At 41.6% G+C, this 13,338-nt stretch overlaps 1 protein-coding gene across 1 annotated transcript; it reads right to left on the bottom strand.

Moving 5' to 3' along the window:
* Positions 1-2,844: 2,844 nt before the first annotated feature.
* LOC308421799 (uncharacterized protein C6orf62 homolog) lies at positions 2,845-13,117 on the bottom strand. Its single transcript, XM_080918252.1, has 5 exons — positions 10,851-13,117; positions 9,582-9,758; positions 8,625-8,747; positions 5,811-5,945; positions 2,845-4,154 (listed from the first exon to the last, which is right to left on the bottom strand). Exons 1-5 carry the CDS (start codon positions 10,977-10,979, stop codon positions 4,029-4,031), a joined length of 690 nt encoding a protein of 229 aa, XP_080774378.1. The 5' UTR covers positions 10,980-13,117; the 3' UTR covers positions 2,845-4,028.
* Positions 13,118-13,338: the final 221 nt, after the last annotated feature.

Here is a 13,338-nt window from a genome sequence, read left to right as displayed (position 1 = left end):
GGTTAAAAAACCAAATTGAAATCAGTATAAAAGTTGTGTGTCCATTTTCTTTCTTTTGAAACAGGGTCTCTGAGTGCGGGACTAAAGGCATGCATCACAACACCTAGGGGATTGTATCTTTTTTAGAAGCTTCCTGTTTAGGTGAGGTGTGTGATGACTGGATGAAGGAGTTCTTGGCTCAATGATTTGGGTTCTGGCTTTGAGTCTGGCTTTGTAGCATCAGTATGGTCTTGACTCAAGTCTTCTTCAGCCTCCTGAGTGCTGAGATTCTAAGAAGGTACCACTTTTGTGCCTAGCTAGTTTGTTTTGGGTTCAGTAGGTTTGGCTTTTTTTCTTTCTTTTTTTAAACGTATTCAAGTTCCACATCCTGCATCCCACAGTCCTGCTCATCTCTCCATCCCCTCTTCACCCTTACAGCCTCCCACCTGAAACACACATACACACAAACCAACGAAGCACAGAAAGCATCTCATAGAAGCTGTAGTATGTCAGTGTCCCACAATGCATTCCTCCGTCTACACATCACTTGCAAATGTTCACTGCAATGAAGTCATTGGTCTGGTTCCTGTGACACCATCAATGTTGGGTCCTCATCTGGACTCCTCCCAGTTATCCTGTTGTTGCCATGTCAAGGAGATCCTGCAGCTTTGGTCAACAAGACTGTCCCTTTCACACCTCCCAACCATTCCAAGATATAGTCCTGCATCTGTGCAGATGGTAGCTGAGCTGGTCAGCTCTCCCTTACTCACTCACCAGGGTGAACTCTAGTACAGCTCTGGCTAGGCCATGCAATGGTGCCATCTACAGGAGGCAGGGTCAGCTCTCCTGCTATTATGCAATCAGGGTCTGCTCACCTTCACCCATGCCTCCAGACCAGCCCCACTGTGCTGCCTAGTCAAATGCTGCACACTCTGAAGGACTGGTCCACCAGAGACTGTCATCAGGACCAGCTCCATTCTGTTGTCCAGGTGAGGTACAGGGCCTCTCCAGTGCTGCAGCTGGAGAGGCAGAGGTAGCTTTCTCAGGCTCATGACCCTGTAGGCAGCTTCCCAAACTGCCTGAGGTGGTGACCTTTTTGGAGTAGCCACTTCTTAGTTCAGATAGCAGCCTTCAAACCATAACCTGGGGCCCAAGAGTTTAGGAGACACAGTAATCTAACATAGAATAACTAATCCTTAATGATATTGTAGGTCTTTCTCAGCACTGAAATAATGTGCCATTATTTTCAAATTCTTTTATGAGACAAGATTATCAAACTTCCAAATGGATAAACCACAGCCATACTATGAAAATAAAAAGCCTGTGACATGGCGCTAAATTTTGAAGCTAAGCCCTTGACAATAGAAATACCATCCTCTGCTGTATGTCTGGACCTGACATCTTTTGTACAGAAAGGACATATGATCCCCTCTGGAGCTCACAGCCCACTGTATTGAAAAGTTAGCATATTAGTACACTTCTCAAAGATATCAAAAATTGGACTCTTGCTTTCTTCTCAGTGAACATCAAAACTGGAAAGAAAGCTTTCAGCAGGTTGAAACTTGCCAAGTAAAATGTTGTCTATAGATCTATAGACTCCCAAGTTGTGGAAAATAGGAAACCTAGATCTTAATTTCTAGTCCCTCAACAAAGGACCTGTGTACTTGTAGGAACTGTACAGTGCTGGAGGACAGGACACAGGGAAGTTCTGATTTATCTGTGATAGTGCTTCAGAAAGTCTTACATATCCAGGATGGTGGGGAGGGTTCAAAACCTCCCCACATGTTGATGGCCACATCTTGTGACATGGCTCACGAATGCTGAGAAACATTTGAGGGGTAATTTGGAACATCTTGGTTTCAGTTAGAGACGACGAAACAAGAGTACCACCTGCCCCAGGGACATCTTCTGGCCTCCACAGGCATTGTATGCATGTGATACAGATGAGGGCACAACAGCTATACACAAAGGCTGGAAACTTCTCAAAAGGTTGTCTTGGCACTAGGAGGGGCGGGGCACTTTCATCCCTTGCCTTCAGTCACACTAGTAGTTGAGTTCATAGGGCAGAAACACAAGTTAGTTTTAAGGAGATGGCATGTGTTTCTGGATAGTAACCATGGACAAACTCCAATTTTTTTGAGATAGTTAACAAAACTAGAACATGGATGGCACTGTGTTATTTTTAAATTTGGTAGTGGTTCTATAAAATAACTAATAATAAATATCGCACCCACCACTAATTCCTCTACTTGTAACATAAACCTAAGTACCAAAGGGTAAAAATAAACTATGTTTCAGTAAATATGTAAAATATACAAAAATAAAGTGTGGGGCTGGAGATGGCTCAGTGGTTAAGAGCACTGACTGCTTTTCCAGAGGTCCGGAGTTCAATTCCCAGCAACCACATAGTGGCTCACAGCCATCTCTAATGAAGATCCAATGCCCTCTTCTGGTGTGTCTGAAGACAGCAATAGTATACTCATACATAAAATAAATCTTTAAAAAAGAAAAAGATATGTGGCAAAATCTTATAAAACATCCTACAGTGTTCTTGACAATGTTCCTAAGTTACTGAGATAAAGCAAGTGCTGAATTGCCTTATAGTGAACACAGTGTAACAGTAAAATGGTTTTTAAAACGCCTCTGGATCCAACTGATTTAAATCCTCTACTCAGATAATTTTGGGCAAATCTCCTTCCCCTCCAAACCTTTAGAGAATAATAGCTGCAACATAATGCCTGACCTCCGGAAACCTTCAAAATGCTCTATCAAATTTTTCTGATAAAACAACCTTCTGAAGTAGCCAGACATGGGATAAAAACAACTTATTACTGCGATTTTTGTATATTCATCTGAATAGCCAGGAAGCTTCCACCTACTTTATTTAGGTTTCTTTCTTTTTTTCAAATTCCAACCAGAAGCTAAATACAAATGGAAACTAGTAAGCACTAGTTTTACTCCAGAAGAATAGGATTCACTCCAATAAAGTATGCAACCCTTAAGCAAAGCTTTTCTTCATTTAAAAGAAAAACAAAACAAAACAAAGTAAAAGCTATACAGTAGTCTTTCCTTATGTTCATTGCACAAACGAGCTCTGCTTTCAGAACTCTTCACTCTGTAGGCATTTTTACAACGTAAGATCCCCACTTTTGTTTTCTATCCCAAACACTCAACTTCTTTAGGATGCTGTAGAAACCAGTATTTCTGCAAAATTCACTGGATTTTTTTTATTTGTAATTAAAATTTCTAACACCAAAAAACAAAACAAAAACCAAAAAGTCCTCTACTTATGATGGTTTTTGCAGCTAAGACTGTTCCTCGGTTTTGGGGCTGCTTTAGCCACAGCAGAGTCCAGATCTGCTTTAATGTGTATAAATGCATCTGCACACAGCAGAGTACTCTATATCAGCAACTTGGGGAAAGAGATCTGGGAAAAAAATACATGTACTAATGAGTACCAAGAAAACAAACATGGCCCAGTGCACATGAGGCAGAAATGCCTCAATGAGATGCTTTTTTTCATTAAGATTTCTTCCCCGTGGTTGTACTTTCTTTTTTGTAACAACCATCTGGTCATTAGAATGAATCTGACAGTGCTCTGGAACAACGGTGACTATAGCAAAGCTAAGCTTATGTGTTATTTATACCTGTTACATTCACTCTCACCCTCAATACTGATGACAGATGTCAGAGGCAGAAACCAGCACACACATGAAGACCACAATACTGAGCATCACCTGTGGTTCCGAATCAGTAAGCGTTTCAGTGTACAGTGTCCTTCCTTCACATCTTAGTAAGATGCCAGTGCAGTGCAGCAATCTGCAAAGCACCTTCTTTCACAGTCCGTGCAGAAGACATCTAATTTTTTTTTAAAGTTCTGTGATACAAATGATTAAAATAAATCCAGGATGAACAAGTTTCAAAATGCATAGTGTTCTGTGCATGAGTCCATTTTCTTTAAACTCTGAAAGAAAAGTGGTAAGAAAACAAGAAAAGAAAATAGCTACTGCATCCTCTGGTCTTCTCCATTTTGCTGGTCTATGCTCTTATTACTCTGGCATGTAAGGACGGAGGTGATCCTCTATGGTGCCAACTGCCCAGTGGGTGAGCTGTTCCTGTGGCAGGTAGAGGCAGATGCTGCATAACTTGAAGATAGTGGCTTTGTTTTTTGGAGTCTAGAAAGAAACACATTTTTAATAATTTTAATAGTTTTAAACTGTCAACAATTTAAAGCTTACAGCACTGTAATAACAAGATAATGAAATTAGAGTAGAAATGTTTGAAATACAGAGAATCAGTGCATGTTTAAGTTTAAAACACCTGGGAAGTCAACAGAACTGTCCTGTGCCCCAACACTAACTCCTCTAATCAAGAGGACACACCAGGTCCTCTCTAGTGGGAAATGAAGATCTGGCCTTCCCATCTGCTCCTAGATGGGGAATATAAAGATCTGGTTTCTAATATACACAACCAACCATCTTTCCCCCCATCAGTTTTTTGAGATAGGGTTTTCTGTGTGGCCCTGGCTACCTTGGAACTCATTCTGTATACCAGACTAGCCTTAAACTTCCAGAACTCTGCCTGCTGGGATCAAGTACATGCATCACCACTGCCTGTCTTCAAACAACTTGATTTAATTCCAAGTTTACTTAAAGGTTTTCCACTCTATTCTTGATGGTCACTGACCCCAGATACAGAAATCAGAGTCCTGAACCTTTTATGAGCTTTGAGACACGCCATTAACTTGTTAAGTTAGTTTTTTCTATACAGTAGAGTCTGAGAGATTGAAGGGGGTTCACAATATGCTTTAGATATCATTGACTAAATCACAGGTCTTAAACATGCTAGACCAAGTTTCAATTCAAATGTCACAAAGAAAGGAGGAAAGAAGTTGGCGTGGTGAGCCACAACACTCAGGAGGGAGGCAGTCAGATCTGAGTCACTTAAAGGGCAGCCTGGTCTATGTAGAGACCCTGTGTCAAAACAAAGGTTTAAAATGTCACAAAACCAAGTCACAGTAACTGTTTATCATTTGTACAATTCGCACCAAGCAGAAACACATTCTCTGGAGCCAAGACCTACTCAGTGCATCTACCCAGGCTAGTGAGGCCTGTGTCATAGCTTTGGAGCACACAGCTACACTGAATGACATTCAGAGCACACGGTCTCTTCAGGTCTGAGCTCCTTACCTTGGTATGTCTTGCTATAAATAAGTAACAGCCCTAGACAATCTCTCATTTCTCAGCCTGAGCCTGAAATTTTACTGCAGACTGCTGGATTGCTGTTCAACTAAGAAATAGTTGGGCTTTTTTATTAGATACTCTGCATATACATTTGAGATGTTATCCCTTTACCCAGCCCTGCTCACCTCCCTTTCCCCCTCCACAGCCTTCACAAAGGTGCCTCTCTGCCCATTGCCTTGTCATTTCCCTGCACTGGGACAATAGTTAGGCATTTTTCGTTTTTTTCCTTTTTTGTTTTTAATTCTCGTTTAAAACATCTATGTCAGGGCTAGGTAGAGAGTTTAATGAGGCATGAGGATCTGAGTGGCATGCATAATTCTAGATTCCCCAGGGCTTGGCCATTGCCTGAGGAACCACACCCACAATAAGGCATACATATCTGCATACTTGCACCCCTCCCCTTGAACACACAAACCACTTATTTAAAATTCATACTGTGATCAAATGCAAGTAGAGCACGAACTGAGAGTCTATTTTTAATTAGCTCCCAGGCCACTGATTAAGAACATCGGGGAACTTCTCTGGAAGAGCCTAAGACAGGTTTCTTAACTTCAAAAGAGCCCCAAATTAGTCCTAAAAAAATCTTACCTGCAAATGCTGTCTGTCAATGAAGAGAAACACTGACTGGTTAGGATTGTTGACAACAATTCCTGTCTTGTCCTTGCGGCTCAGTACATGCAAAAACTGTTTCTCATAGTCACCGTGATGAAATTCAAATTTGGCCTAGTTGTAAAATACAAAGGTTTTATACAGCTAAATCATACTGCACTGCCCACCACCATCGTCTTACTGCTCCCAAGAAACAAACAGGCAACTAGATTTAGTTAAAATTATGCACAGCATAAAACTCAACTCATTTCAAGAAAAATCAAATAAAAATAAGTTTTTGCCCAACATAGTAGCACATGCCTGTTATTCTAGCAGTAAGGAGAATGAGGCAGGAAGACAGGATGATAAACACCCTATCTCAAAACAAAAACAAATTAAAAAAAAAAATTACACACACACAAAAATCTTCAGTTAACACTAGTGACATTTCAAATACCCAAATCACATCCAGCTTGATTTCTTGAAACACAGGACATTTTCTTACAAAGAAAATTCTACTAACATTACTTCACTATAAAATTTTGTGACCTTTAATACTTACAATTAAACAGGAAACGAAAACCTAATGAACCCAAAAATGCACAGTCCTCAGTGTACAAAGTAGTCCCACTTGTATAAATGGGCTTCTGAAAATATAAACCCTTTGGAAAAAAAATTGTTATGGAAGCAAATTAACTTCATCCTTCCACACATCTATGAGCAGTAGAAGGGAACAAACGCTGGGCAGAGCTCAAGCTTGGGGCCAGAGAGATAGCACTGGCTGATCTTCAAGAAGTCCTAAATTCAATTCCCAGCATCCACATGGTGGCTCACAACCCTCTGTAATGCTGTAATGAGATCTGAGGCCCTCTTCTGTTATGTCTCATATGGATAAAAATAAAATACATTTAAAAAAAAGTGAACTACATTATTATCTTCAACATCCCAGACTGAACGTATGTGAGAAAAACAAAACCTATCAGCACTAAACAAATATGGACTCCTCATTCCTCATATCATTTCCAAAACAATGCAGTGTGTAACACTATGATACTTGGCTGTTAAGCTTTTCTAAGATTATCCATGGCATACAGAAGTTCATATGCAAACAATATGCTGGTTTATACAACCTGAGCATATGCAGAGGTTCTGCAGTCAATCCCTCTAAGATGTGTAACATAGGAATGCGGGTTTTAAATTACTTAAGGAATAAACTTATAGCCACATTACTGCTTATTTACTGCAGGGGAGCTATAAAATTAGCAATGTTATTACATGTAGATTATAATCAATCCAGAAGGTTCTAAAATTAGTTCAAGGAACTCTTGGTAGAAAGCCTCTTGCTTTTAAGAAGGGTTTATTCTGGCTTGTCACGATCTCCTTAACTGAATGGACCTAGGCCTGCTAGTCCTCTATTTTTTTAACTGCCTCATTCCTTCTTCTGCAGGAAGAGGTTCACACACCTACTAAACACTAGTACTTAGGTTAAATGTATATATAAAATACTTAGGAGAAAAATTAATATGATGACTTTTAATAACCGTTACACATGATTTCAAATAAAAGCACTGGAGAAAAGCTTTTAATTATTTCAAATAACAGTCCAGAGGAAAAGATATATTATACATTATAAAATAAACTGGGTATGGTGGCTCACACCTTTAATCCCACAGCCATATCTGAAGGAGTTCAAGCCGGCCAGTGCTACATAAGAACAAGTAATATTCAAAACTGTACCTTCTTCCCCAATGGAAACTGAAAACCAGCATCTCTAATACACAGTGAGCAGTCTAGAACCAAGGTACATCTGTGCTTTCAGAACATCTGTACTCCCATTTTCATCCCTTTCATATTCAGCTTATACATTCTACTCTCTAGCACAGTGCTTCCCAACCTTGCTAATGCTATGACACTTTAATACAGTTCCTCATGCTGTGGTGACCCCCAGCTATAAAATTTTAAATTATCTCCTTGCTATTTAGCTCCTGTTATGAATCATATCTAATGCAATTCTGTAGGAGCTGCAGCCCACAGGCTGAGAACCATTGCTCTAGTACATCCATGTTAGATCTTAGCTACTGGGGAAAAAAGCAATTTTACCAAGATTTAATCTATGGATTTTTTCTTTTCTTTCTTTCCTTTTTTTTTTTTTTTTTTTTTTTGTTAAGAACTCACTTCTCTCATGTCCATCTAGTTTAAGTTTTATTACTATGAGCAGGAGACACATACAAATTAATGGCCTATATCACATACAAAAATCAACAGAAAGAAAAATCCTAGTTAACAGGTAAGAAAAGTTCTGAATAACAATTTTCATATTCCTAACAATAAGCTATTCAACATTTAGTCCCATATACTTATTAAAATAGACTCAAATACATCATTATTTTTCTAGTTCTAAAATCTGAGCATTCATTGTAGGAAACTATGGATACAAGTCAGCAAAGAGGACTAGAGCTGGAGCTATGATGGAGAGACTGCCTCTAATACACGAGGCCTGGGCTCCATGTTCAGCTACGTAAAACTAGGCATGGAGCCAGGAGGATCAGGAAGTTCAAGGTCACCCTGAGAACATAGGAAATTCTAGGTCAATCTAGGCAACATGACACTTTATCAAGAAAAAGTCTAAAATATTAAGTTCATTCAAAATCAGAGGGGCTAAGAGATTCTATAATTCTTATATTTTCTTCTAATATTTAAAGACAGAAAAGATTTATGAAGTAACTATTAGAAGCATATTCCCAAAGACTACAATTTAACCCCAATTATAGGTACTGCCACAAACTGCTCACTATTTTATTTAGAACAAAATACCTGAACAGGCCTAAAAGGTTCATCAGATTCCTTCCACCGAGAAAACAGGAGACAAACAATTTTCTCAATATCATTCCGAGGCCAAAGAATGAAATCCATCTCCTGAGTACAGCCAATTACATCCTAAAAAAGGAATCATTTTCTAAGTTTTAAAGAAGCAAAGTGGTAACAAAAGGTACAAATTCAGTGTTTAACTACAGGGTCAGGGCATCAGAGCAAATGTTTCACTTTCTACCTTCAGGGGTATAGACTGCGTACAATCTAATTCCAGCTCTAGTCCTAACTTTTAAATTGTAGTCCAGTCATTTAACCAGTGCTTCTCAGGCAGAGAAGACCTAACTTCCTCCGTATGTGACTAAGCTCTAGCTAGGGAGCTAATGTTATTAGTGTATATGCCTTTTTCATCTTTCAAAAACCAATGTAATTTGGCAAAACTGTCTTGAAACAGAATAGTCTGATGTGTTGTTAGCTGCTGTTCTCCGCTCCCTGAGGCCAGTACACTTCTCCAGGTCCCCTCTGCGTTAGCTAATTTTGGATTATGCACCAAATTAACTTCAATGTAATTCAGTTTTGAAGGTTAGCAGTAATATATTTCCTTCAGAAGATTTATTATTACAAGGGGCCATGACATTTTTCCCTCACAGGGAGAAACCTATCATAGTAATCACATAAATCATTATCATTCCATCTAAGTGACCAAAGCTTTTATTAGAGATACATCTTTTTTATAAAGCACTTGAAATTCTTTAAAACCAATGTTATATTGTAGCACTGAAGTCCCTAGCAGGGAAGAATGGATGCATCTACAAGCTTTCTTTATCTAGTGAGAAATGTCTTGAGGCAAAAACATTTACACATCTGAGGCCTTTAAGCGTAACTAACTCCTGATTTGAAGGGAAAAACTGCAAACTTTAATTCATACAAACTCATTTCCTTAGTCAAGACTTCAGAACTTACCCTTCTCATAGACTGGTATCGAGGGGCATGGAGCTGCACCACATCCTTCTGTAGAAGCTCTATAGAACTTTCCAAGGAATAGCTGGAATCTCGCACACCTTTCAGAATATTTTCTTCATAATTATTTGTCATGACTGGTATAACCTCAGACACTTCAAAAAGTGCTGACTTTTTCTTCTAAAAAAAAAAATTCAGTGATACACCGTTGATATAATTTAACTGGTTCTACAGACAACAAAAATCAATTTAAAACATGAAAATATTCAAACAAATTAACAATTTTATTCCTGAAATGGAGTCAAGTTCAATGATACTCAGTATTTCTGGCTATTATCTGACTAATGTTTAATAAAAGGTAAAAACATAACATGAAGTGCTCATTAGCAATCCAACTCCACACTACAAAGCCTATGTGGTAACACTAGGTGATGATCTTAAGAGCTTCCATTCAGAGCCCACACTGCATTCATTAATACCTTCTACTCATCCATCTTATCAATTTTGCCATCATGTTAAAAAACAAGCATGTACACACACACACACACACACAAAACAGAAAGTGTGAAAATAACAGCTCCAAAATACTTCAATATTAAAACTATTCTGGAACCACTTTGCAGTCTCTTAAACAGGTGAAGGTTCTTTAGCACAAACCCTTAAGACTGAGGTAATAAGCTCAGAAACTCCCATAAAGAACTGGAGATCTCATGCTAAGACTGCATCTCTGACTGGAAGCAGACCACCTTCAGTGCAGTCAAAGGTACACTCCTTTTATACACAACCAATCCAACAGCCCTGTTGATAAATGTCCATCTTCAACTGCAGAAGATACTGCTTTCACTGACTCCTCATTGCCTTTCACAACTCAAATTTGTCTGTTGTTTAACTATGGAACTAGATAAGCACACCACCCCCAACATCCTTTTAAGATGATCTTTAAAAAAAAAATAGCAATTCTAAACAAAATTTACCACTTCAGTTTTTAATTGCTTCTAAAAATTTAAATGTATTTTCATTAATCAATTAATATAAGAAACTCCACCTTCATTAAGGTTTGATGAAACTGGCTATACTTAGCATATAAACAATTCATTCTAATATAACGTAAGACAATCCTATATATAACTTTACCAAAGTTCACTCTTTTGATGCACATAGAAGTTTCAGTTATAGTCCAATGTCACCTAAAAGTGTATTCTACTAAGCCCTTAGAGCTAAGTACTTCAATTAAATCACTTGTGCGAATTCACAGTAAGAACTTTAAATTACCTTCTCCTTGAACACAAAGGCAATATACATCTTGAAGTCAAACTGGTCAGCTAGAGATTCTTTTTTCTTTCTAAGCTGAGCACGTAGTCTGTTCAGAGCTTGTTTCTTCCGGGAGTTTGGGTCCCCCATTTTGAAATACAGGTGGTACTAAAGCCTTTGGAAATTGTCACTAAACTATGGGCACTTTTTCTTAAGACTCAAGTACAACAGAAACAAGTCATTTTTTTCCTGCTAATATGATTGAATAGCTAAAATCACAACTGTAACCCCAAACTGCACCTTCTGGCAATATTAGCAGACTGTCATACCACAGGGTCAAGAAACAAAAGTTGCTGTCCAGTCATGTTTGGACAATAATGTTTCGGGGTTAGATGGGAAAGGGGAAGGGAAGGAAAGAAAGAGAAAAAACTTGGAACTAACTTTCTGGAAAACACATGTGGCTAAACTGCCAAAATAAAAGGCACTGAGGGGAAAATGAAAAACCTGTCATCAGGATTTAGGTGTGCAGTAAAACACAGCCAACACCAGTCCAATCCGTGAAATCCATCCGGATTTTTCCCCCTTTTCAGAAAAGAGATTAAGAAGTTGGGGGGGGGGGGGGCGGCAAATTGTGATGTTGGTTCCCAAATATAGAAGAAAAAAAAAAAAAAAAAGAAAGAAAAACCAAAAACTGAAAACCACCAAAACAGGGTAGGTGAATGAAACTGAAATCCCCAGTTGGATTTTACCCAGCCAGATCCATGGCTGAAGTACCTGATTAATTCTTACTTCAGATTTCACTACTGCTATGTACTGCCAGTGCTTTGCTATTGATTACACTTGGTGGTGAGCAAAGAGAAAAGTGCAAAATCAGCGGAGAAAGGGGAGAGGTACAGGGTTTCCCTGCAATCAACTACAGTGTATACCGGGGGTGGACAGCTGTTGCCCAAAGGAGTCATGACCAACTTCCCCATCACCCACGTTTTCACCCTCAGGCGGCTGCGAACGCTGCCAAGGAGAACCATGATGGCAGAGGGAAAGGGGGGGGTCTATTAAACGGTATTAATAGTTACTCCCGGCTCTGTGATTAGCCCTGATTAATGCCCGGGATCCAAGCACCCTTAGCCCTGCGGTGGGGTTCTACATTCCCCGGGGAGCCCTCCGTATAAATCTGACCCCGTTCGGGTTCGGGATGGTAGGGAGTTCAATTATCTTCGTGTGAGCATGGCTGAGGCAAAGGTGGCGGGTTCTCCCACGTCCCAGGCCGGGCCCGGGGATCACCTGCCTTCGATCCCCAGGTCCCACCCCCAACCCCTGGCCTTCAGCGGCAGCGACTCACTCGCACCACGGGAGACACTGGATCACTCGGGTTCTCACTCATCTCAACGTGGAAACAATTCCCGCCCGGGTAGAGGAGGCGGGAAGAGAGTAAGTGGGAAGGATCAGTTGGGAGGGAGGGGGAAAGAAGAAAATAATCGTGTTAATAATAATAATTACTTCTTAAAATTAAGCCCACCCTCCCACCCCAAAACAGAAAGGAATGAAGTTCCCGGGTTCTGGATTCGCTTTTTTTTTTACCCCCCCGTTCAACAGCCCATGTTTTCCCGAGTGGGGAGGGCTGGGTGGTTTCCCAAGGGGGCAGAGGCCGGGATCTAGGCGGCAGGGCGGGGTCCCCGCGGAGAGGAAGAGCGGGACTCGCTGGCCGACCGTCGGTGGGCCGTCTAGCCGCAGCCTGCGGGCGGAGCGGCGGCTGCGGAGGAGGAGGCGGCTGCGGCGGCGGGGGCGCTGCTCGTGGCGCGGGCGGGAGCCATGTCAAGAGAACACGACGGGCCGACGGAGCCCCTCCATGCCCGCTGCGCTGCGCTCTGTGGCCGGGCCGCGCGCGCTGCTGCCGCCACTCAGCCCCCACCTGGGCCCCATAGTCGGGCTCGGCGCCCCGGACGGCGACGGAGGGAAGGACGGCGAGGAAGAGGAAGGCGCGCGGGAGGGGAGAGGGAGGGGAGCCCTGCGCTACGGCCTGTCCGCGGAGTGAGCCCGGCAAAGTTGGCTCAGTTCGAGCGTCGGCTCCCGAGGCCTACGGCGCCCAACAGTCGGTTCGGGGAAATAGTCCAAGAGAGTCCGGGCGGACGGGGTGGAGAAGCCGGAGCGGAGGAGGTCGAGCGTCCGCGGGGCCACAGCCTCGGTTTTCGCCCCCGCACCGGAGTGGCTTCAGAAGCGGCGGCTGCCTCGGGAACCTCCCGGGTCCGGGGCCGAGTCGCGTTTGAGGAAAAGAAACAAGAACAAACAACTTAAAATGGCAGCGACGGCTGCTGCGTCACCCGCCCCTCCGCGGCGCCGCCCCGAGCGTTCTACGCCTGCGCGCAACCCGGACGCTACCATGTGTTGCGAAACTGGAAGGGAAGGCAGGAAAGGAAGAGGGTAGGTTTTCACGAATGTGAAGACAGAAAAACCAAACCGCCAGTAATGCACGCTACGGAAAACGTGTCAGAAATAGTGAGCAGGCTTGAAA

This window comes from Micromys minutus, assembly GCF_963924665.1.
Source record: "Micromys minutus genome assembly, chromosome: 6".
Taxonomy (NCBI): Eukaryota; Metazoa; Chordata; class Mammalia; order Rodentia; family Muridae; genus Micromys; species Micromys minutus.
This window is presented reverse-complemented; position numbering and strand designations above follow the sequence as displayed.

Excerpts from the sequence above, each read along its gene's own strand:
- LOC308421799 (XM_080918252.1), bottom strand. The coding sequence starts at position 10,979 with ATGGGGGACCCAAACTCCCGGAAGAAACAAGCTCTGAACAGACTACGT. Across the intron at positions 8,748-9,581 it reads GATACCAGTCTATGAGAAGG|GATGTAATTGGCTGTACTCA; the intron begins GTAAGTTCTGAA and ends TTCCTTTTTTAG. Across the intron at positions 4,155-5,810 it reads TTGACAGACAGCATTTGCAG|ACTCCAAAAAACAAAGCCAC; the intron begins GTAAGATTTTTT and ends GTTTCTTTCTAG.